Source organism: Podarcis pityusensis, assembly GCF_964106645.2.
Source record: "Podarcis pityusensis genome assembly, chromosome: 8".
NCBI lineage: Eukaryota > Metazoa > Chordata > Lepidosauria > Squamata > Lacertidae > Podarcis > Podarcis pityusensis.
Genome location: NC_138033.1, coordinates 17378096 through 17402416, shown reverse-complemented (window position 1 = coordinate 17402416; position 24321 = coordinate 17378096). Strand labels below are relative to the sequence as shown.

At 45.5% G+C, this 24321-nt stretch overlaps 1 protein-coding gene across 1 annotated transcript; it reads left to right on the top strand.

The window, feature by feature from the left end:
* The first annotated feature begins 721 nt into the window (after positions 1-721).
* LOC308484103 (uncharacterized protein) lies at positions 722-20982 on the top strand. The gene is made up of 9 exons (XM_081018671.1): positions 722-834; positions 3810-4752; positions 5926-7043; positions 8007-8115; positions 9543-10172; positions 11253-11413; positions 12333-15145; positions 16831-17819; positions 19454-20982. The coding sequence occupies exons 2-7, from the start codon at positions 4146-4148 to the stop codon at positions 12339-12341; spliced, it is 2634 nt and encodes an 877-aa protein (XP_080874797.1). The 5' UTR covers positions 722-834; positions 3810-4145; the 3' UTR covers positions 12342-15145; positions 16831-17819; positions 19454-20982.
* Positions 20983-24321: the final 3339 nt, after the last annotated feature.

Below are 24321 nucleotides of genomic sequence, written 5' to 3'. Positions count from 1 at the left end.
AGTATGCAAGCACAGTCCACTATTGGATGCTGAGAACCGGCTCGCGCCAGCCCTGCGCTGCGCCCCTTCGGTTAATCTCGCAGCAGGTTGCACGCGGGATCGTGGAGTGGTTTGGATCCCCCAAACTCAGAATCCGGAGTTGCAAAACGCCGCACCGGTTGCAGGAATGAAGGTCGCTTCGGTAGCGTTGTCCCCTCCAGCCTCTTCCCGGACCAGGGCAGAGCTCAGTTTGCGCCTGCAGAAACGGCGCACTTTCAACGTCTTAACAAATAAATCAGTTTCCCACTCGAAATTAAAAGACTCAAATTAGAAAGGTACATCTGCTTCGGGGATGGATGCGCCTGATGCTCAGTAACAGGCAGGGTAAAATCCTGGGATTTCTGCATTGCTTTCTATGGGCTGTGCGCGCGAGGTTCCTGGGCACCGTCCATTTACTCCGCGTGTCATTCTACCACATTTCCTATCTCTACTAACGGGCCCGGCAGATGGTAAGAAGATACCCTACCTTGCCGCCTCTCTTGACTGACAGGAGCGCCGGGCGAATGGCCTCTCCGTTCCCCGCCCACTTCCCTCTGATCGACAAGAGCTCTCAGCCAACTCCCGTCGCCGGTTCCTAGGACAAGAAACGGGTGTCGGTGGAGTGGAGGCGGGGGAGAGAGAAAGAGAGATTAATCCTACCCCCGAGCCCCGCCTCTTGCCCGTGTGAGTGACAAGCCGACGAGTCAATGATTGCCCCTCACAGCCGAAAGAACCCGGCTCACCTATTGGCTGAGGCTGTGGGCGGGCTCGCAGCCTGAGCGGCTCCTCCCCTTTATGGTGGTCCTTTAACAGCAGGTAGGTAGGGAGGTGGTTTTCGGTGCCCTGGAGCGGGTGGGGGAGGGGGAGGCGAGTTCGTCCACCCTCCGGCGGCGGGAAGGGAGGCCGCCTGAGGTGATTCCTGCCTCGGGGAATGGCGGCGGCGAGGGGCGGCGCCAGGACTGGGGGTGAAGGGGGCTCCTTGGCCTTAGCGGGCTCCTTCCCTGCCTAGGGAACGGTACCCGTTTGCCCTTCAGCCGAGAGCATCTCTCCCGCCCCTTTTCAACGGCCTGTTTAGAGAAATCGGGGGGCTTCAGGCCCTTTTTTAAAAGTGCATTTTGAAATATATACATTCCTAGATCTACGACTATATAAATAATTGCAGTAAGAAACGCGTGTTTTCAAAAGGGGTTGTTGTTATTGTTGGGGTGTCCAGGGGGAGCTATACATGTGTGAAGGGAGGGTATTATTTTTTGTTTCGTTTAATTATTTACTTGTTTCTGTCCTGTATTTTGTTCTGTGAACCCCCTTGAGATCTTATGATGAAGGGAGGTATATAAATCTAATTAATAATAGTGGTAATAAATATTTATCAATAATAAAAAATAATGTAATAAATAAACCTAATCTTAAGTGTCTGGAGCTAAAACAGGACCCTTGGCTAATCGCTGCAGCTCAGCCTTTCCACAAGCCAAGTGAAAAGCTGGCTTTCCTAGCTTAGGTTTATTGATTTGTAAGTTTTGCTTATTATATTTCTGTCCTCCTCAAGGAAGGGTGCAGCATTTTTCATATGCAGACCTGATTTTTCTCCTCATAGCAACCCTTCGAGGGAGGCTAGGCTGAGAGATAGTGCTCACACCCACACCATACGTTAAAAAGCACTCTGATACAGATCTTGGGGTTTGTTCTTCAGGGAGCAAGTGGTTTCAGATGGGAAGGTCTGAACGCACAAGTGGCTTGCACCCTAATATCAGGGAGATTGCACCAGTCGCATCACAACCTTATTCTTTAAGAGTCTCCCTTACCTCACACTTCTTAAACGGAAGCCGAAAGGTGGGTGGAGACCAGATGTAAAGGCAGATAAAACTCATTTACCTTGAATTGTTTATGTAGAAGTAGGAATTGTGGTAGCTCTACCTTGTTGCATAGAGGCAAGGAAAGAAGCATTTGCTAAAATTCACTTTTTTACACAACAAACAAACAAAAATAACCACCCAGTAACTCTTTTGTATTTCCACTACATCTGGACATCTGAATTAGAATTGGAGGTGGCCTTTGGGCCATCTAGAATAACTTTTTCTCTGAGGAGAAAATTTGCTTTGGGGAGCGGTGGGGGTGGACACAATGCACAGCTGGTTTCTTCAAATTGGTAGAATGAACGTACACACAATACACAGTTAGTTTCTTTCTTCAAAATGGTAGAATTGGTTTCTCTTAAGCTTATCCTTTGTGGTAATAGAATCGGGAATAGAATAGAATAGAATAGGTAATTGGAGAGGGCTGTACTAGTCCAATACCTACTGATTCCCCCCCACACACATTTTATTGCAGAAAATTTCTGCAGCCTGAACAGATGGCTGTTCATCTTCTAATTGAAGGTGTCCAGCATGGGACCCACTTTGGTTGATTGGTTCCATTATCAAACTTCTTAGTAATAAGAAGTTGTGTTGGCATCTGTCTCTAGAGACAATGGAGTGCACCTCTGGAAGTCAAACGGTTAGAAAATCACAGCACCTGCTGTGGCTGCAGAGACTGATAACTTGTTATGTGTAAGGAGCACCATAGTGACCTCCCCAGAGTGTAAGCCTGGGCAGTGTGTTTGGAGGTCCTAGGCTGCTCAGACGACAAGACCCACCTCACGGCCTCGCTGATGTGGTCCAAAGGAAAGCAGAGCAATACCTTTGGCACCTGCTTGGCTGTAAGAGTTGCCGGAAGGAGGTGTACAAGGTGCTACCCAACTGTCTTGGGGACTGCATTTCGGATTTGTGTAGGGTTTACCCCGTAGACTTTTCTTCTGAAGATATCCCGCAAGGCAGCAGAGGTTTAGGATCAGAGTTTTCCTTTTCCTAGATGGGCTGCCTTCTCATGTTGAAAAGCTCCATCTGCCCAGAAATCTGCTCTTCTGTAACTTAAAGCCATCTATTTCTTCCTTCTGGGGTAGCAGGAGACAAGTGTTTTTTCTTTTGCATCACAGCCATTCAGGTATTTGAAAAGTGCAGTATTGCACACACAAACACCCCACACCCTTCCCCAGGGTAAAATAAATGGTCTGTTCTTTCAACCTTTCCTCATAAGACTTTTTCATATTTTTGACTATCTTCGTTGTCCTACTCTAAACCTGTTCCAATTTGTCTCCATTCTTCTTAAAGTGTGGTGCCCAGAACTGGACATAGTTCTCATCTGGAGGTTTTATTAATATAGAATGAAATGGAACGCTTACTTCTTATGACTTGGAAACAATGTTGCCTAAATCATTAGTTTACTTTTGCACTCTAGAGACACAAGGATACAGGGTTAACAAAATAAAAAGCTAAAAGCAAACACAGTTTTAAGATTAATAGTGTTTTGAAGGTTAAGATTAAAGGTGCATTCTTCAGGTTAAAAAATGAAAAGTGCTTAGACAACTGAACAGTGTCAGACTTCGGCTGGATGACCATGGGCCAGTCACTATCTTTCAGCCTAACCTACCTCACCGTGTTGTTGTGGAACTAGAACAATGAAAGTCCCTTTGTAAACTGCCCTGTATTTGGAAGAAAGTTGAGAAACAAATATTTAGCCATAATTCATATCTTCACTTTTTTTTTCACCAGTTTTTAAGCACCTGGGGAACTAGGATTTTTCCAACATCAATTAGTGACAGTTGCATCTTCTGTTGTTTTAGCATGTGAATAAGACTAGCTGACATTTAGTGTGAACAGATACCCTACTTTCCTGAAACTGGGTATACATACAAACCAGTGACTTTCTTGCTGGATTAACCTTGGGTTGTTGTTAACCTAGCTTCCTTCCTACAGGAGAAGCAGTACTCTAATGGCATTTTCTTATGAGCTGGTGACCTGCCCTGGATTGGTTCCACTCCATCTAGTATGAATGGAAAGATGTAGCTATTGTGGCCGCCCTGAGTTCAGATTCCTGGGTTTGGCGGCTGCAGGAAGCTCTGTATAAATGACACATGGAGGTGGGTCAAGCATCACCTACAAGGCGTTCCTTGCATGGAGATTGGGAACCTTGAAATCCCTTGCATTTAAATTCCCTTTCTTTGTATCTGAGTTGCCGGTGCATAGACTTCTATAGGCCAGACTTTTTGCATCTTAACTTCCGCCAACAAAACTCTTCGATTTTCCTTGGTAATGATGAGGCGTGACAGACCACAAGAGCGGGCAGCCAGCTGGCCAGCAGAGCACATCAAGGTGCTCCTTGCCCTGTGGACCGAGGCGGCAGTCACTCACGATCTTAGCTCTCATGGGAGAAACCGTGCAGTGTATGATGGCATTTCCCAGCGCCTCGCAGAAATGGGCATTTACCGAACCGGGGACCAGTGCCGGGAGAAAATGAAAGGCTTGAAAGTGGCTTACCGGAAAGCAAAAGAAAATAACTCAGTTGGGCGACCACCCATCAAGTGTCCATTTTATGATGAGATCGACCAGATAATGACACAGTATATAAACTGCAGACCAGGCTTTCCCTCAGAAGCTGGTGAGGGGTCCAGTATCTCTGCAGACAGACAGGAAGGCGTTTCTATATCTGAGCCCTGGGGGACCCAGTCTAGCATCAGTGAGCGGTGGGGGTCTCAGGTCTCTGGGCACTGGTTGTCACAGACTGCTGCCTCTGAAAGCCAAGGGACTGATGAATTCAGCTATGCCCAGGCAGAGTCTCAGGATGCCTTCGGTGAGATCCAAGTCATCCCAGTTCAAGTGAAAGAAGAGGAATCGGAAGATGAAATATCACCTGAGCTTGGTAAGCTCCATTGTTCGTTTTGCCTGGTTTATTTCAGCAGAGCCCCTCCTGAAGGATACCTCAGGTGGGGCTGACATCTTTGATTTGTTTAATTAGAGCCTTTTACTGGGTATTTAGCCTCCAAGGCCTTTGTCCTGCACTTCCCTATATTCTTGTCACCCACAAATGTGTCATGTGCTTGCTTCTCCTCTGCTCTCCTGAGAAGACTTTCTAGATGCCTCTCAAGTTCTGCTGTCTTTGTCCCCTTGTATTGTAATCTTTTTTGCCTGTCACAAAATTGCACTTTATTGTCTCATAATCAGACCAAAAATAGCTTAGACTTGGACTGTTGGGGCACCTGTCCGAGATGAATGTAATCTATGCAAGAGATTACTATGACACCAACTAGGGTAATGAATTGCAGCATTTTCGTCCCTTTGGACTACAGGATCCTCCAATTATAAATAACATGCTCTCTTTCTAGTTTGTTAGCCTTGTCCAGTTGATTCATCTTGAACTTTAAGATTGACCCTTAAAGGTCAAGAGCTCCTAGCACCATATGCACATATGCATCCAAGTGGGTGCAAGTCGTACTAATTTCATAATAATTTCATAATTTGTCATCTGGGTAGCTGCAGTACAGCTGTTTTTACCAAACATTGCCCACAATTTCAGGGTCAGTTGCAACAGAAACTTTTTTGCATTCATGGGGTCACGTTTTAAAAAGTGATTCTGCATATGCTTACATTTTAAAATGTTACAGTGGAGTTAGTTTTTCTAAACAGATATCCTAGATCACTGCCCTTGGACTCATTCTGCAAAAGGTACATGACAATCAAATAAAAGCCAAATCATGCATTCAGAAGAATATAACTCTCTAGCATGTAGGTCATGGGTGTTGTGTGTCTGAATGCTCTCCCAGGTCAAAAAGCTAAAGTACTTTCCCCATAGGCGCTAACTTTCCACATGGAGGGAAATTTGATGTAGAGGAGTACAAAAACTTGGTTTCTTAACATGCATTCTGAAGTGATTTAATCCTGTGAGGATTGCAGTGGTTGCTTTTTTGGACGTTTGAATCAGCTCTTATTCCCTATGGACCAGCATGCTCTGTCACTAAGGTGGAATGTATCCTGGGTATATGCACACCATTGCATTTCTCTGGATATTCATTGTGCTTTGTTGCTTTCCTTATAGATGTGGCCTCTCCTATAGTGATGGAGACCCAGCCTGCACCAAGACATCTCATATCCATGCTTGACCAACGTCCCCACCTCCGAACCCGGAAGCAAAAAGCTCAAGGAGATGGGCAGTCCAGCTTCCCAAGGGGCACTGGCCAGAAATATGGGCGTTCACATCAGCTGGAAGTGCAGAGAATGCAGAGACAGGTTGCTAGCCAAGCGGAGGAGAAGCAGAGTTTAGCAGAGTTCATCCAGCATGACAGGGAGATGCGCCGGGAGGATAGGGAGTTCCAGGCCCAGCTCTTTGAGAAGCTTTTTCAGAAGCAAACCGAGCTTGTCCAAGCACTGACTCAGCGACCTCCTGCCAGTCCTACCTCCACCGCTTGTACCAACGCTTTGCACACCTTGCAGGTGTCAACAAAGAATGGAGCAGGAACAGCTGCAGGCCCTGGCTCACAGCTACAGGCTTTGCTAGAACAGATAATGCAAGCTGATGTAGCAGGAAAGGGCTTAACCAGACTTCCTGTGAAGGAGGCACTTGGAGGAGCAGTGAAAGTGCCCCCTGAAGTGCAGTATTGGACTGCTGAAGAGATACTGAGATGGCTACTATCTCAGCAGTCTCCTGGAGACCAATGCCAAGAGGTTCTGACAGGCCTGAGGCCTCCTCCTGTTGCAGGGCACATGGGGACAACAGTAAAGGGTGATAACCCAGAGGCACACCTCTCTGTTTTGAATCCATTGTGTGATTCCTACCAGAGTTCTGGACAGCAAGATAAAGGCCAACTTCATAGCAAGACCCAACAAGTCTGCAGCAGCAATTGTGCTAAAGCACTGGAAACAGACATAGACTTAGAGACACAGCGTCAGTCTTTCAGGCAGTTCCACTACCAGGAAGCCCAGGGACCCCAAGAGGTTTACAGGTGCCTGTGGGGACTTTCCTATCAATGGCTGAGGCCAGATGTCCGCAGCAAAGAGCAGATCATGGAGCTGCTGGTTGTTGAGCAGTTTTTGAATATTTTGCCTGACGAAATCCAGACTTTGGTACGTGAATGTCAGCCAGAAAACGGCAAGGAGGCTGTGGCCCTGGCAGAGAGGTTTCAGCTTCACTTTGAGTCCAAGAGGCAAAGGGATCAGGTAGGATCATATTTCTGATTATTTCTGATTCTTGCTTGGAGCTGACCTTACACAGGTTTCTCCTTGGCCAAAGGACACCAGATAGAAACCTAATAATTCTAGCCCTCAGCTTTTAGAAGGAAGGGACAGAGATTTGTGGCAGGGCAGGGCCAGGTTGGGGATTGAGTAGGCAGGAACAGTATGTTCTGCAAGGCACAGAAGCCTGTCTTCTGATTTCTGGAAACCATGCCTGCTATTCCCTTGGGTTTCTTGGCCTTTGGTTAACACTGTATGGCAGGGGTGCAGAACTGGATTCAGATGGTAATCTGGATCCTTATCTCTGCTTACTGGCAGGCTACGTTTGGCAGGTAGACAATCGAACCACACAGCACTTCCAAGCCCCAACAATCCAAGCAAATAGTTGGTGCTTGAGGAGCCTTGAGTGCATTGCTTCCCAAGCACCGGCAATCAGCTGATAGTCTGTGGTGTTTGGAAAGCACTGTGCAAGGGGCTTTGCAGGCATCACCAACCAGCTGAATGTCAGTGCCTGTAAAGCGCCTTTCATCCAAGCCTTGTCTTTATCTATTCCCCACTTCACATCATCTTGGGTGTTGCTTGGCCAAAAAGGGAAAGGCAGACCTGGCCTGCTGTGTGACTATTCAAACTTTTTCTAGACAACTATGATGGCAGAGTTTGCTTTTTAGAAACAACAGACATTTCATTAGTACAAAACATCAGATTCTTAGCAACACATCCATGTAAGTAGGATACACTCAGTCTGGTTAGGACTTGGGTGTATATAGTAGGATTCAGTCTTTAAGGAACATTTAGAATGAGTTGGCTCTCCAGTAACAAACAGCAAGTTCAAATCATCCATGGTTCACAGATAATGGGGACCAACACCGACATCCTTGGTGAAACTAAAGGGCCTGTTAACTTGAGCAGAAGGTGATGAATGCAGATGTGGCATTCTTACTGTTCCAGGCACGGGTGATATCCGATGACATGGTAGCAGATTCCCCCCAAGAAGAATTGGATGAGGTTCGGAGACCATCTTCCATCAAAGACAGTCAAGAGAACCCTAGGAAAGTTGGTAAGGAATGCCTTCCTAGATTGCATTAGGCCATAGAACTCCACCCTTACTTTTCCAGGTTCATGGGATTACTTGTTGAGGAAATGCCTGACATCATTTCTCCCTCACCTGCCACTCCTCGTAGTAATTACATCTATTGCTTGGCAGTAAACCTGCTCCTGCTTTCATCTGCTTAATGTAAGGGCTCTAAAATAAAATTTACTCCGAATTCTACCACTTTCTCCTTTAAGCGCTTCATGCTACAAGAGACTACACTATGCTGCCTTCTCAGGGGCAGAGAGTATAGTAGACTCTGAACAGATAGGTTTGGCCAATTATTTATGTTTAGGACAGCAGAAGTGGTTTTGCGTGGAATTTGCAACCCTCCCATATTTCCCTCTTCACACTGGGATGATTGGAACTACTGCTAAATACAGGATCATGGTTGTAAGGACGCTTTGATTGGTAATTATTTTTCCCTTTAAAATTTTTTTTATTAATTTTTGTAGAGTTGGATGGGACTAACATCTAGTGAGTCAAATCCTGCACTGCTAAACAAGAGCATTAATACAATTCAGCCCACACCTACATGTCTTCTGTCAACAAACAAAATAGCAGATGAAACCACAGGAACCACCAAAGCAAAGAAAATGGTATTAAAGGGATTTATAAATTGCCATGCCTGCAAGTAATATGAACATACTCTGGTTTCTCTTCAGATCGTATAAATCTTTCACCTATGCAAATATAAGTTGTAATTACAGTTGTATGATAATTACAACAATTTCTCAATAGGCCTCAAATTATTATGATGAGATCTCCAGGACTGTGTCCTGTTTCATGCTTCAAAATTATGTTCACTAGCCAATCTGATCTTCAGGGGAAAAGATCCTGTCAGTCAGATTTTTAACATGAAGAAAAACTATCTTCCAAGTCGCCTTAAGGGAATTTTTATTCAGACTCGTTGAAAGGGTGGCAGGGGTATGTTTCTTTGTTTACACGGGGTGGAAAAGGTATGCCACACTTCAAAGGATAAAATACATTACTATGCAGAGTGTGAGTTCTCTTTAGGATATTGTGATATATTAAGTGTCATTATTGAGTGGGCCTTGAGAATACACTTTTTCTCAGTCTCCATTCATCATCTGTAATATGGAAATAATGGTAACCCACCTCAGGGTTTTTGTGGTAGAGGAAGACTGCCAAGCATTTTTTTGCATTCAGAGGACTGCATTCATGATTATTCATGGCCCTTCCTGATGATTTGTATCATAAGAAACCTGTTAAATAAGGAAACCTGATCCTCTAGGGGTGAGTGGAGCCCTGTGGCATCAGTGGGCCTGGAACCCAGATCTTCTGATTCCCAGCCTAGGGCCTTAACCGCAAGCCCATCTGTTATTTTTCTATCTTGGCAGGTCTCTCAAGATAAACTTATTCTCCACCTTCAGGTACAGAAGCACACCTTCGGCTGAGGAAGAGACCAAAGTCAGGTCCAAGGGAACGGACTGTGGCCACAGAAGATGGAGAACGTGGAGAGGCAGCAACAAAGCAAAGGAAGCTGAATGATAACTCAGAGGAGACATCTGAGGCTGGGGAGAAAACTAAGCAAATGCCAACCCCTGTACCAGGAAAGCAAGCCGGGAAAGCGAAAGGGCGGGGAAGATCTGTTTCCGGGGCTGTTTCCGTTGCCATGGCTGTAGAGAGTCTGGTTGAGGGGGAAGCTAAGATGGAGGGCAGTGGTAGGGTTTCAGAGGTTCTGAACGGGGTGCCCTCTTCTAATTCATCATGCAAGCAGAAAGCAACAGCTGGCCTTGGGCCATCTCAACTGGTCTTTGACAAGGATGGCAATGCGTCCTGCCCCCAAGGAGGGAATGATGGTCACGTATCTCCGGAGGCAGATAGACCTTCACTCAGCGACAGCATTGAGATGTTGCTGCACTCTCCCTGGAGTGGAAATGGCAGTGGCGACACCACCCACGATGGGCCACCGGGCTCCAGAATGCTACCTCCATGTGCCAGTTGCACCGTATTGAAGGCTGAGCTGGACACTGTGCGTGAGGAGCTCCGACTAACTCAAGGTAACTGTTGGCATGAGCAGAGAGAAGCTGTTTCATTGTGATGCCATGGGTTGCCTTCCTGGCCCTCTCAGGAACCTATATCGTGACTGCATGGAATTGGTAGGCTCCGTATTATGCCCACTCATGGGAATGCCAGTGAAAACAAGACTCGCCTCCTTCCGTCCTAATGTCCAGGAGCACCTGCCGTGTGAACAACGTGTTGATGCTGAGTAATGTAGCAGATGCTTCTAGATGCTATGGCATGAAGTGGGAAAACCCCCATAGTGGCATACTCCAGTGGGGTGTGTGGTATTGTCTTTATATTGCTGTGTTACAGTATTTTGTGTTCATATGTTGCAAACTGCCCTGTGAGCTTTGGATGAAGGGTGGTATATAAATTTAATAAATCGGCATAATCCACACATCACTTTGCACATTTTATACAGAGTGTGTATTAGATATAGTATATGTAAATTTAAATTTAATTAAATAAAAACGGCACAGCTTGTCAAGTAAACACAAGCAAAGAAGAGACGATATCATGGTATGATGATCTAGAAAAAGCTTTGCAGAAGTGGGTTTTGAGCACGGATTTAAAGCAGGGGAGGCAAATGGTGAGTAGACAGTGATTATTCCATACATAGAGAGTGGCACGATAACAGGCAGAAGGGGAGAGTTGAACAATAGCAGATAAAAGGAGAGATAAAAGTTAGAATGATAACAGATGAGAGATAAAAGTTGGGAGTGAAGAACTTTATACTTAATGATTTGCACTATAGGGTTTTAAAGCTAGTGCGGCAATAAAAAGTGAAGGGTGTGAGGTGTATATTATAAGACTTCAAAAAAGAAAGAAAGAAAGAGATTGTTGACTAATGAAAGATGGCAGAAAGGAATGTTTTGGGGGTGGCCAACCTGTGCCCCCCCCCCCCCGCCAGCACAATCAATGATCAGCGTTTGTGGGAGCTGTAATCCCAACATCATCTGCAGGACCACAGATTAACTACCACTGTTCTAATAAGAATTGTTGGCAATGCTGCCTGGAAGTCGTACTGACTGCTCCATCAATGAGGGTTGTTATATTTATTTTTTTCATTTGTACAGCTTCCACACTATATGGGTTGAGTGGTACCTCTTTACAAGACTTATCAGAGGCTCTTAGCACTATTGTGCACATCCTCAGCAACAGGAAGTCACTGTCAGCAACAAACACATCCCAGAATGTTGCCGAAATTCCCAGCAGGCCAGTATGGCGAGAGAGAAATGTAAGTCTCCTCTTTTTGCTATCCATGTTTAAAAGCAAACTGTTATTGCCATGTTTTCTACCTCTCAATTTTTCCTTTTCAGCAACAAACGCTTGTTATCATGCCTCTCTCCATACTGATAAGTTTGAATAATTCGTAAAATGTAGGCAATCTAGCCTGAAGAGGGCTTACTGGTTCCCTTTTCTCTTGGTCTAGATCAGGGTTGGGATCAGGCCTGCGAAGAGCTTGTCTGAGGCCTCGGGTGGGAGTCTTGTTAGATTAAAGTTATAAACTCAACCAGAAAAGCAGTCGCTCCCTGGAGGGTCCCCCCCGCAACCAGCTTAGTCCTCCAAAGCCTGGGAAAAGTGTACCTGGCTGCCCCACCCTGTTCTGCACTGGCCTGGTTGGGATACCTGTGGCCTTCCAGCTGTTGGATTCCCATCACCCCACCCAACATGGCCTGTGAAAAGGGATGGTGGGAGCTATGGTCCAATAACATCTAGAGGTCACCAGGTTCCTCATCCCTGCTCCAATACAAAGCCCTCACAGGACTGCTTGGTCTGCTCAAACTGGGTGGCTTCATTGGAGCTTGGGGAAGGCAACCAGTGTAGGAGCAGACCAGGCCAAAGTGCCATTCCAGAAGTAATTATCCAGGTACCAGATGAAAAAGACAGCCGTCAGGACTCTGAAGTCTTCTTTTAACAGTTTGGTTTCCTCTTGTTTCTTAATGAGAAGTTAAAGCAAATTTCTGAATATCTGGTATTGGATACTTTTGGGAGATGGAGGACAGATTGAAGCAGTTGAGGAATGTTGAAAGTGACATTGGTTTCTGGAAAATCTTTAAATCATTTCTACTGTTAGTTTCTGTGGTAAGTTTTCATTTCCTGAATGTAATATATATAAAACGTTTAATTGGATACTAACTTTGCTCTCTCCTCAGCATTTCTGAAACATAAGCTGAGCATGAAGAAATTGAGCATCAAGAAATTCAGCAGCAATATTGACTTAGGATGAGGACCTGAATTAAAAGGAAAAAGCTCCTTCAGCTCTTGATTGTCTGAGACAACCAATCTTGCTACATTCATTCTCTCTTGTCCCTGACCCCCACCCTTAGCATATCATGTAAGTTGCTCAGACTGCAGCAGGCTCTAGAGCTGAAGCTCTTTGCCTGCTGTGGCGCAAATGTTGACTGTCATTACTGTCCTTCTAATGTTATTCTAGGATTTGTTTGTTTTTATACTGTAGTACCTGTTTCTTTCCTGCTTAGCTCTAAATAAAGCAACTGGGAACGTTTTTGTATATTGTCTGTGGGCACTAAATAGCATGGGTGTTGAGCCAATTGGCATAGATTCCTGTTCAGGTCTTAAGTCAGAAGTACCTGAATCAAAGGTGCACACAGCCTCCAGAGGGAACACTGTACTAGGCAAAGGCTGTGAAATGGTCTAGTCTTTATGTTTAGTCAATTTTTCATACCTTGAAAGTTAAAAAAAGAACCATGGACTCTGGTTCTTACCATAGTGCTTGAAGGTATGAGCAAAAAAAGGCAGGTGTGGAGAGAGGAGGAGAGGTGATGTGAACTAATACACATATTTAATTTCATGGTGGCAATAGATAGTTTCTCATGCTATGTTTTACGGGTGGGGGGAGAGAGAATTGACCCACGGGCAACATCTCAGTGCCTTAAGCACACCTTCATTATCTGAACTGATGTAGCTGTCTTATGCGAAGTTGGACTACTGGTCTTTCTAGCTGATGGGATTGTTTTGGGGTAAGAGTCTCTCCCAATCCTGCGACTTGCAATTCATTGAGTTATGGTGTGGAGCAGGAATTGAACCTGGGACTCCTCCAGAAAAGGTATAAATAAACGACAGCTGCAGATAATTGAATTGGAGCATTTATTTTGTGGGTAACCAAAGAGAGTTACCATAATTTAATAATATACAAGGAACTTCAATTAATAAATTATGTTTAAAATTAATAAAATATGACATTAAACCTACCATGAAGGTTCCTTTTCTGCAGGGAATGGAGGGGATCCTTGCATAGGTTGTCTCTCTCATTCAATCTACTAAGCAGGAATATGCAAATTAGAGCTATTCTTACCTTGCAGCAGGAGAGCGACCTCTCCAGTTGAAGGTATCCAAGCTCAAGCCTACGGAGATCAAATGGTCAAAAAACAACTGATCCAGAGAACAGAATTGAGAAAACTAAAATAAATGAGCTGATTAGAGAGGAAACAAACAAGAAAAGACAACAAGAAAAAAGCAATAAGCTTGCAGTGGAGATCAAACTCAAATCTCTTAGGGTGGGCAAGTTCCCCTTCATTCCCTGCAGAAAATGAACCTTCTTGGTAGGTCCAATGTCACATTTTCCAGCAGTGAGGAGGGGAGCCTTGAATGGGATATGCCAAAGCTTAACTGACATGGGGGATCAAGATGTGGGGCTGCCACTTTACTGAGAAACTACCTGTTCTAATACCCTCCTACTGAATAATTTCTTGGCAGAAGCATACATGTAATGTTTGGCATTACATGTAATGTCTTGGCAGAAGCAAACTTGTAATGTTTACCAAAGGTTGAAGCTGCCCTGCAATGTCTCCTAGCTGCATCTAGTGCACAATGCTGCAGTAAAATTGCTGACAACAAAAGGCCTAGTCAGCATATAACACCCATGTTCAGAGATCTACACTGGTTGCTGATTTGATACTGGGCCAAGTTCAGAATGTTGCTATTAGCATATAAAGCCCTTAACAATTTTGGACCAGTTTACCTACGAGATCGCCTTATCCCACATGCCCACTTCGATTGGTGGAATTGGCACTACTGTAGGTGCCACATAATACCCATCCCACAATTGTAAGAATCATTTAGTCAGCACCTGCACTTTAAAACTCCCTGCCTATTGAGATCAAGCAAGTGCCTTCACTGTCCACTTTTGGGCCTGCAAAAAAAAAAAAAATCCTGTGTAGACAAGCCTACCTAGATGCTTAGAAAGCTGAGATAATTTTAATGTTTTAGTATTTTAACTTTCGTATGTTTTAAAGCATGGTTGCGATTTTTTCTCGATTTTACTGTTTTGCCTTTTTGCAAACCCCTTTCGAGGGTTGTTGTTTTTTAAAAAAAGAACCAAGGGGTGTACAAATTTTGGGAAATAAATTAATGGAAGTACCGCAGAGGCCTTCAAGCTGCTGGGGTCGTGAGAGTGTTGAGGTGGGGGACACGTTTCCCTAAAAGACATTTTGCCTACCGCACTGACTCCCCTGTACAACGCCAGCTACGTGGGAGCGCCATGGTGGGTGGAGCTGAGAATTACAAATGAGCGTCATTTCCGGGGGAAGAGGAAAAAACCGTTTAAACGGAAATGCCGCTCTACGCTCCGAATCTCCATGATGCCCTGCCCTCTTTCTTTGTTTCCCCGAACGCTCCCATGGGAAGCCCCAACAACCACCAAAGTACGTATTGCCCAGTTGTGGGTTTTGGAGCTTTTCCCGCCCCTCCTGGTCACGTCATGGATCACGTCACTCTTTTTTTAAATGACCAACGGCTTTCTCAGCCTGTTGTTTTTACCAGTCCAAGTAAAGCCTGAATGTTCTTCGCCAGTGTATAGCTCTATGGCCCTTTCCCGCGTTCGGCTTCTTGGCGTAGAAAGCGTCAGTCGCGATTGGCTCTTTCTTGCTTTCTCTCTCCCGGAAGTGCCTGGGGAACTTCCGGAGGCGGGACCAGAGTGTTGGAAGGAGGCCTCGGCTGGGTGAAGGTACGCGCAGCTGCCCAGATCAAAACAAAAGGGAGGCGGGGGGAGGGGGCAGTTGGCACCGGCTTCTCCCTTTCATTCCCCTTGAACCTTTCCTCTTCTGGTTGCTAAAGGAACAGGGGTGGGTAAATCCGAATTAGGCTGTTCTCACTGAGGCGGAGTGAATCTGAATCGAGCAGTCCTCACCGGAGCGACGCTTCAATAAGTTTGGGCGCCTGCGGCCCGTCGTGCAAAACCTACGTGGGCTCCCCATTGAGAAAGGGAACGGAAAGCGCGTCGGTTTTTTTACTTTTATTTTCCCCGATTTTTTCATGCGCGAGGACGGAATCGGTTTCCTGTCTAGGTTTGGAGCGCTTCAGAATGCCGCTCTTCTGAACACGCGTGTGCTTTTGTGTGTGTGTGTGTGTGTGTGATTTTAATGCTGCAACCCTAAGCTTCGTGGCTGAGGAGCAAACTTCATTGACCTCAGTGGAACACCTGGCTTCAGCTGTGCGTAAAAGGCGCAGGGAGGAAAGGCGCAGGCAGTTCTTTGTAACCCCCGTGAGGAAAAGCAGGGCAGGCAATGGCGCTCATTCTCTATTTATATGCAGGACCTTAAGTCACATTAAAGGCTGAAATCGCAGGTGCATTTACTTGGGAATATGCCCTACTGGAAGACTATTAAGGAAACTTACCTAGGCTGTAATGTTTTGTGCAAATGGCTTCTGAAGATGGGGTATTTTATCCATTCTATTGAGTTTGTAAGAATTTCCATCTTCCGATGGGATGGGCAGAATAAATTAGGGGGAATCCAGGATCTTACTGTTGGACTGATTTTGCTGTATAATAGGATCTCACACACACTGATTAGGTCACATTATTGAAACGGGGAGGAAATTCAGATCTACTTTAAGGGCCTGCTTTCCCCATTTGAGAGCCTGCTGGAGCAGGATCTAGCCCATAGCCCAGAACTGTTTGCCCTTCAGAGGCTTGAGCAGAGATCTTTCCATCACCTGATGCCTAATCCTTTCCATCTATACGGGTGCTTGGAGTTGAACTTGGGAGCATCTCCATGCACACTGAGTTCTGGTACTTCTCCCATCTCCCCAATTTAGCCATTTCAGGGAAGCCCTCCCTTTCCACTCATGTGTGAGTAATCAGATCTTACTTTGTTTTATTTTCTCACATGAATCAAACTGGCCAGAACTGGCCATGTGTTGGAACGAATATACAAGCAAAATGACCATACAAGGAACCTCAGGACCAGGGCTTTATGCAGCCCTCCAGGAATCAGTCTGCTCCTCCTAGCCATACATTCCACTGGTCTTCACACCCTCCTTGAATGTTTTTGTCTGCATGGAATGTGTCTTTGAATTCTGAAAATGTCTTGCTTGCTTGGATGGAGGACAGAAAGGGATGTGTGTAGAAATTAGCCTACTGTAGAAAGGTGGCATTTACACTGGTTGCTTGGCCCACTTTTGCCTCTGGTGCCCACTCACCACTGATAAGGGACATGTGGCCTTCAAGCTGAAAAAGGTTCTCCATCCCTGCATTAAGTCATACTCTTAGTAATGCCATTGGAATCAATGAATTTGACTAACTTTAAGTCCCTTGATTTCAGAATATGTCTTATTCAGATGCTGAAGCATAGCCTGAATATCAATTGTCTGTATTGCTCTCTCTCTTCCTCCACCCCTTGCCCTTTGCAGAGTTTTCTTGAAGCAAAGAAAAAGCAGCACCTACCGGGTACTCTGTTCACCAAACATCCTAGCATAGCTGCAGGGTTGGCAAACAGCCTTGTTGTGGAAAATGGCCACCAAGGTGAATGAGCAGAGCCTGGATGCATCCTGCAGTGACCCTGCAAAGGAGAGGGATCCAGGTAGCACCAACATGGCTGAGCATCAGGACTTGGATAGAGGCGAGGCCAAAGCAGCTGGTGAGTGTTCAGGAGGAGGAGCTGAACATTCGGAGATGACGCAGCAGCCTACAGATCAGCGTCAAGCCCCAAGATTGCAGGTAAAACAAGAAGAGAAACCAAAAACTGAAAAATCCTTGGTGCCCCCTGCTGCAGAGGCTTCTGTATCAGTTCCAGTGCTGCCCTTGGGAGAAGGGAAAGGGGCAAAGCGGATGATGGAGGATGATGATGGTGATGATGCTGACATCTTTAAAGAAATGCCAGATGTCTGCCAGGAGGCCAGAGAGCCAGGAAGGGCCATGCTCCTGCCAGATCTCTTTGGGGAGGCTCAGCAGGCTCATAGCAGTCTGGCTGCTGGCCGGGCTGGAGGATGTGCCAAGGTGGAGCAAGCCATCCCATGCCTGCCGAATGTGGGCTCCGAGAACCAGCGCAAACGCTTCCGGGGGTTTGCCTACAAAGAGACTGAAGGGCCCCAAGTGGCCTATGAGCGACTCCAGGAACTGCTGTTCCAGTGGTTGAAACCAGAGGCCCGCAGCAAGGAGGAGATTGTGGAGCAGTTGGTGCTTGAGCAGTTCCTGAACCTCCTCCCAGAGGATGTCCAGCGCTGGGTTCGGGAACGTCACCCTGAAAATGGGGATGAGGCTGTAGCCCTGGCAGAAGACTACCAGTTTCTGCACCCTGAGCCTGGGAGACGGCCCTACCCAGAAAGGGCAAGGCAACGATCTTCAGCAAGGAGTTGGCTCCGCTGAAGTCACTGAATCAGACAAGCAGGACTGGTTATTGGTAGGTAGCAGGAAGCGACCATTATTAGTACATTGCTTAAATTTTCTTGGGGGTCTGTTAGTAGTAATATTGCAGTGCACCTGCATTGGATGGGTTCTAGGCCTGCATGTGTGCTGAATTCTCCCCAGCACTTCACAAGATGGTAAAGAGCCAAGCTGTTAAGAGCTCCTCCTATGAATGCTTGGTTGCCATTATGGGTTCTCTCTATTTACTGCTTCTGGCAGTGATGAACTGATGAAATGTTAAAAACTAGATTTTAGAAGGACTGTGCATGTGACTTTGATATGCACAGGAATTTTGACTGACAAAGCGGGAAGTAAATACCTATGGACTACCAGAAAGCCCTTATCACTTATTACACAGTGAAAGTAGCCAAGGAAACACAGGCATCTTTTGAAGTTGCTGCTACATGCTGCAGAGGCAACCCACTTTTTAAGATTGAAAATGTGAACAACTCTGTGTGCACAGGTTTAACTGACTTGTGAGTGTATAACTTCACTGACTTTCAGCCACAAGATTAGCCATTGAATCTTTAACTGGGCTTCCCATGTATGCTGGTCATAGGCTAAGAAAATATGGTTGTCTGTGAAGAACAAACCAAGACATCTATCCTCTGTGTGCTGATGTTTTGAGATCCACATGGTATCCTTGTTTTTTTCCTTAATGCAGATACAAATACACTGGTAATCAGCATCCTTATACCTGAGAGCATTAAAATAACCATGCTGCTCTCTGTCAAAGGCTGGAGGGAGGGAATTGGCAGCTGGAAAACAGATTTTGGGAGCTATCATCAGAGCCTGTTGTTGGCTGGTCTTGTGGTGTATATATGTTTTAGAATTTGGGTGGGTGCAGAATTACCTGATGACAGTGTGTCACAATGGATGGAGCAGCCATCTTCTCAGATAGTGCCCTCCAGATGTTTCTGGACTACCACTCCCATCACCCGAGGCCATTGGCCATCCTGGTTGGGGCTGAGGGGAGCTGGAGTCTCCACAACATCTGGATGGCTAAAGGTTGTGGACGGGCAGGTTTAGAGTGTTAGATTAGGGCCAGGGAGGCCCAGGTTCAATTCAGCGATGAAGCTCTCTAGGTAACTTGTGCCAGGCACTATCACCATAACCTATCTTATAGGGTTGTTAGGATAAAACAGGCGGGGTGGAGTGGAGAAACTCATGGATGCTACCCTGACTTAATTGAAGAAAGGGCAATAAATAAATAAATTTTGGTTCAAAGAGGCATTAGTCTGGTTTGCACATCACATTAAATTCACACCAGCTCATTCACATTAAACCACAGTTTTTGCCTGTGGTTTAGTGTGACGTGAACCAGGCCATTGTAAAAAAAGGCTAGTCTCCTGCTTTGTTGCTTTGTACTTAAAGTATTACTCTTAGGCTAGTGTATTTATTCACGTAAGTAATAGATAGATGATACCTATAATTAAGGATTAGGCTGTCCATCTCAGGTGCCAGGATTAGGAATATCTTTAAAGGACAGCATATGGTCAGCTACAGAGTATCATGGTTTTCTGTGCACACCATTTCACCTGGCTGCTTTGAACATCTGAATGTATTTGGCCAGCTCTACATTTCTGGAATTGTTTACCATTTCTGATGAGTCCTTGGTTTTCCTTACAGACTGAGAGAATCAAAGACCTAGTTATCTACCAAGCCGAGCGGGGGAAACCTAAATGGGCCAGAGGAACTCAGAAATCACAGTGCAGTTGCCGAGCATGAAAAGACCTTTACACAGCCTTTCCCTGCACAGAGACCATTAACTGGAGCAGAACCCTTCACATCATCTGACTTTTTTTGTGTGTATACATAATGGGGAGAAGAAGGGGAATTTCAAAATCTTGCTTGGTCCTTTTTGCAGCTTAAAGAATGCCCACTGTCCACTAATGCCATAGGAATAAGTTGGAGAAAGGACAAAGCATGAAGGGAACTTGAGAGCTTTTCAAAAGGGAGGGGGGGTGGACATGACTTTGGAATGTATGTACATATGAGCATTCTGATAGGATGTAGAAGGGAAGGATCTTGTGATGAAAATGATACCTGCCAGTCCGCCTCAGGTTGGTCTGAGGCATCTGAGTCACCTTTTCCTCACCTCTTCCCCCACTCCTCAAACAGTCTCCCATGCCCTCCTCCCATCAGTTTATGATTGGCAAGATCCCCTGATTGCCCTCCTTGCTTTGTGTTCAAAGCGGTGCCTCTTAATTTGGAAAGATGGCCTGCCCTGCTCATCCTGTCAGAATTTGTGTGGGAAATCTTGAAAAGTCACTTTGTACCACTCCCAAGACATTTTGTGTGGCAGGGCAGACTTTGAACACCGTTGGCGAATTCAGAGCTTCTGCCACAGGCCTAGCTCCTAACTACATCCAACAGCCCTATAAACTGAAGCGAACTCTGTATGTTGCAGGTATAAGGCAGTTGCTGCTGTCAAACATTTCCACATCATGCAAGCCCTGCTGTTGCCAATGTAGTTTGCCTTGATCGTGTGGTGAGTCCCCGTGTCATTGCTCTACCTCCCTCAGAGCTGCTGGCATGGAGATTTGCCATTCAGTCTGCCAGACCTACATGGGATTCTCATGTTGTGGTATCCATGAAGAGTCTAGCCACTCAAAAGCATTTTGAACAAGCCACCATGCAGCAGCCTTAAATTAAGCTTGCTTAAGAGAGACCTTGTGTTACTGGTCAAAAAGGCAGACATGGGCTCCAAGGTCCACCATAATGACTGGCCTCATAACCCACAGAATTCTCCCTCCTTGCTTGTAACTATTTTTCAGTAGTTTGTCAATGGATTTGGAGCCTACAGTACTTATCTGTGAGCCAAAGTAGTCACGATTTGATGAACCAGCTGTTTGCTGGATATCAAGCATTCTTCAGTGCTTCAAGCTGGGCTTTGTTTCTGCAACATATTTGAGGAATGGAGTGGGAAGGGAAGGGTCTTTTCTGTGGCTCCCCCCAGGTCTGTATTAGTGTGTTGAAATGGGAGCAAAGTGTTTTCTTGCTTGTAGAAACTAGGTTTTTGATACTCGTCCTGATGTGATGTAGCTTCTGCTTTCACCTTGTATCAGGTGAACTTTAACCCTGCTTTCATTTGTGTAAATTTCTGGTGTGTGTGTATGTCCGTGGATGAGCACATGTAATAAAGGATCTTTCCCCCACAGTGGTCTGGAGTTACCATCCCTTCTGCTGCAGAATTCCTATTTTGAGCTCTTCCCACCCAGTCACTTCACCATATTCAGAGAATAGGGGATTTGAGTAGTCTTGAATGCTAGAGGCTACTTAATCCTGTCCAACATTGAACACCCTCCAAATAACAACTTGTGCTCGAGATGCTGATGTATGCAGCCATAGAGGAAATTATAGCCCTTGATAAACCTGGATTTGTCCAGTACTTTAGAAAAACCTGTTTCAACTAGTTGCTGCTGCTACAGTTCTCAAAAGCAAATTCCATCAGTTAATTACAGATTTTATGAGAAGGTACAACTTTTGGCTGTCCTAAATCTGCTTTTGAACAAGATCTGGGCGAGCAAAGCACTTTTAAGTCCCATCAATTTCAATGGGAATGTTATCCGTCAGCACATTCCATTCTGTGGAACTAGATTGGCTTGATCTTGCACAATGTGATTCATATAACCATTCCTTTAAATCTCTCACAAAAATCTGGTAAATAATTTGGAAATTTGTCCGATCTCTGCATTTGGACACCTCTGAAGATACCATAAACCACCTTTTTCATGATGGTTCCTGAGATCAAGGAGCAGGTTTTCATCTATGGATAGAGTTGGCTGCCATTTTGAATCAAGATAGTGGACTGAAAGTGCAGGTTTTTTGGTTTCTTAGAAACCAAACTCCACGTTATCAGCTTTCCAACTGCACACACACACACACAAAAACCTTCCATATTTTGTGTCCAACCACACGCTAAAAAGGTTGCAGGTTCAATCCCCGTATGGGACAGCTGCATATTCTTGCGTTGCAGGGAGTTGGACTAGATGATCCTTGGGGTCCCTTCCAACTCTTATGATTCTAAAAAACGCCACACCTTCCCGCAAAGACTGAAATTAGGCTTGAAAGAAGCACGGTTGTAGCCAACCTAATAGGTTGTGGGGGCAGACAGGTCTCGACACTTTCTCTGGTATGCAAGAGTGCCCATGGACCCAAAACAAGCTGGCCGCCTCTGATCTACACAAAAAGATAAAGCACTTTCCAATTGAGGCAACGTTTCCAAACCATGAAAACTTTAAAAACTCTTCCCATAAGTTGAGATCCCCAAAGGTTTTTCTAAAGCATTAGAGCAGGACTAATTGATACATGTGTTTTGCTTCTGCCAGCTGCAGCTTGCTCCCTTGCCACTGCAGCTGTTTCACCAACCAGCTATTTCCTCCCTCTGTTTCTCTTCCTGTCCCACCCCATGGAATTGGCTTGTGATTACTTATTTCTCCTTTTGGCTGCTGCCACCTGAGAGATCATTTCATTCCCCCCCCCCCCCCCAGGTTCTAATTGTAGACCAAGGAGGTGTGTTTTTTCATTAGCATCCTGGGATTTAGCCTTTTCAGGCACCTGGTGTGTTACAGTCTCACAGAGATTCTTCAGATTACAGAGGAACAGGAAGAGTGCCGCTTAATTAGCCACCCCTTAGAGAGCTTCTAGCAGGCACAAATAATTTCAATTTTTAAAGGTATTTGTTTTTATGGCACTAGGAAGTTAAATTTGTCGAATCGATTTTTGCAGGCGTTAAGCAGACAAGACTTCTGAGTAACACAAAACTCTGCAGGACATTGTAACTGACCTTAATATGGCAGTCCTTGAGTGACAGGACTTCATAGGGAAGCTGCAATGTGAGTCTATTAAATTGCAATACGCCAAAAGGCTCTATTGAGGATCGAATCAAAGCAATGGATTTTTAAATCACACTACATGTGTTAATTGAGAAGAAATACCATGCTAAAACATGTTAGGCTATGGGTGCTGAACCTTTTTCTCAGACTTGAGGGCCAAGCTCCCACCTAAGCAACCTTCCAGGGGCCATAGGCTAGTAATGGGTGGGGCGCCAAGGCAAAAGTGGGCATAAATTCTATCTCCTTATAGAAGCCTGCTTTCTACACACACCCCTTTCTATTCTCCACGGAGGCAGGCAAGAATCATTATAGGCAGCCATATTCCAGTCAGGCAAGGAGGATACAAAGTTGGGGCTGCTAAGGGATGTGGCCTGGGGAGAGTCCCATAAGCCAGATAGAGGGCTCAAGGGCCACACTTGATTTAGGCCAATGCAGGCTAAACAGTGCCTTAATTAACAAAAATCACATGGGCACACAAAAACCCTAGGAGTTAAGGTCAAGTCAGTCTAGTACCAGCCAAAGACATTTTGCTGCCTGAGGCAGCCTGACACAGAGCAGCAACTTGACCAACCAACAGCAAGTCACAGTACCCATAAGAACCCAAGGACAGTCAAGCTAATTTCATATTGTACCTGAGTCAAAAGAAAACAAAATCCCACAAGGACCACTTGCCCCTCCTGGGACCTGGGTGCCAGAGGATGATTCTCTGTGGGGCCAGCCACTTGGAGCTGTGGGGCCTAGGGAAGGAGGGGCCCATGAAGGCCTCCCTCAGCACCTGAACAGGTGGGGCCACTGAGAAAGAGTTTGACTAGCCCTCAAACCAGGGGACCAGGTTGGCTCAGTCTATCTGTACACTATTTAACTGTACTTAGTTAATATTTAAAGCCTAGAGGAAGGCTAGACCAAGATATTCTACTGATGGAGAGCAGCAAATGGTCTTGCCCAAGTCAAGGTACATATTATCCAAGGCTGGTCTGGATATTTTAGCACCGAAGGCGGAAAATTGCACATGTGCCTCTCTCCTTCCCTGTCATGTAATGTACAATAATAATACAGTGGTACCTCGGGTTAAGTACTTAATTCGTTCCGGAGGTCCGTTCTTAACCTGAAACTGTTCTTAACCTGAAGCACCACTTTAGCTAATGGGGCTTCCTGCTGCTGCCGCACTGCCAGAGCACAATTTCTGTTCTCATCCTGAAGCAAAGTTCTTAACCCGAGGTACTATTTCTGGGTTAGCGGAGTCTGTAACCTGAAGCATATGTAACCCGAGGTACCACTGTAATACCTTAAATAACAATGGGCTGCTCTTTCATGACAATCGGCTGCCTGAGGCAACTGCCTAGTGACTGAGACTAAGTCTACAGTCCCATGCAAAAGCAGGAGGGTAAGTCCCACTGAACAAAGTGGCACTTACTTCTAAGTATACATGCACAGAACGGAGCTGTGTATGTTGTAAGCCAGTGAGAAAAGTGTCTTAGAAAAGTTTTGGACTACAATCCCTATCAGCTCCAGCTAGTACGGTGAATGGTCAGGGGTGATGGGAGTTGTAGTCCAAAATGTCTGGAGGGCACCACATTGGGTACCATGAGTTAAGTCCTCCCTTCATGACACAACTAGCTCTTCGAGGCTTAAGAACAATTAATTGGTTCATCCTGGTTC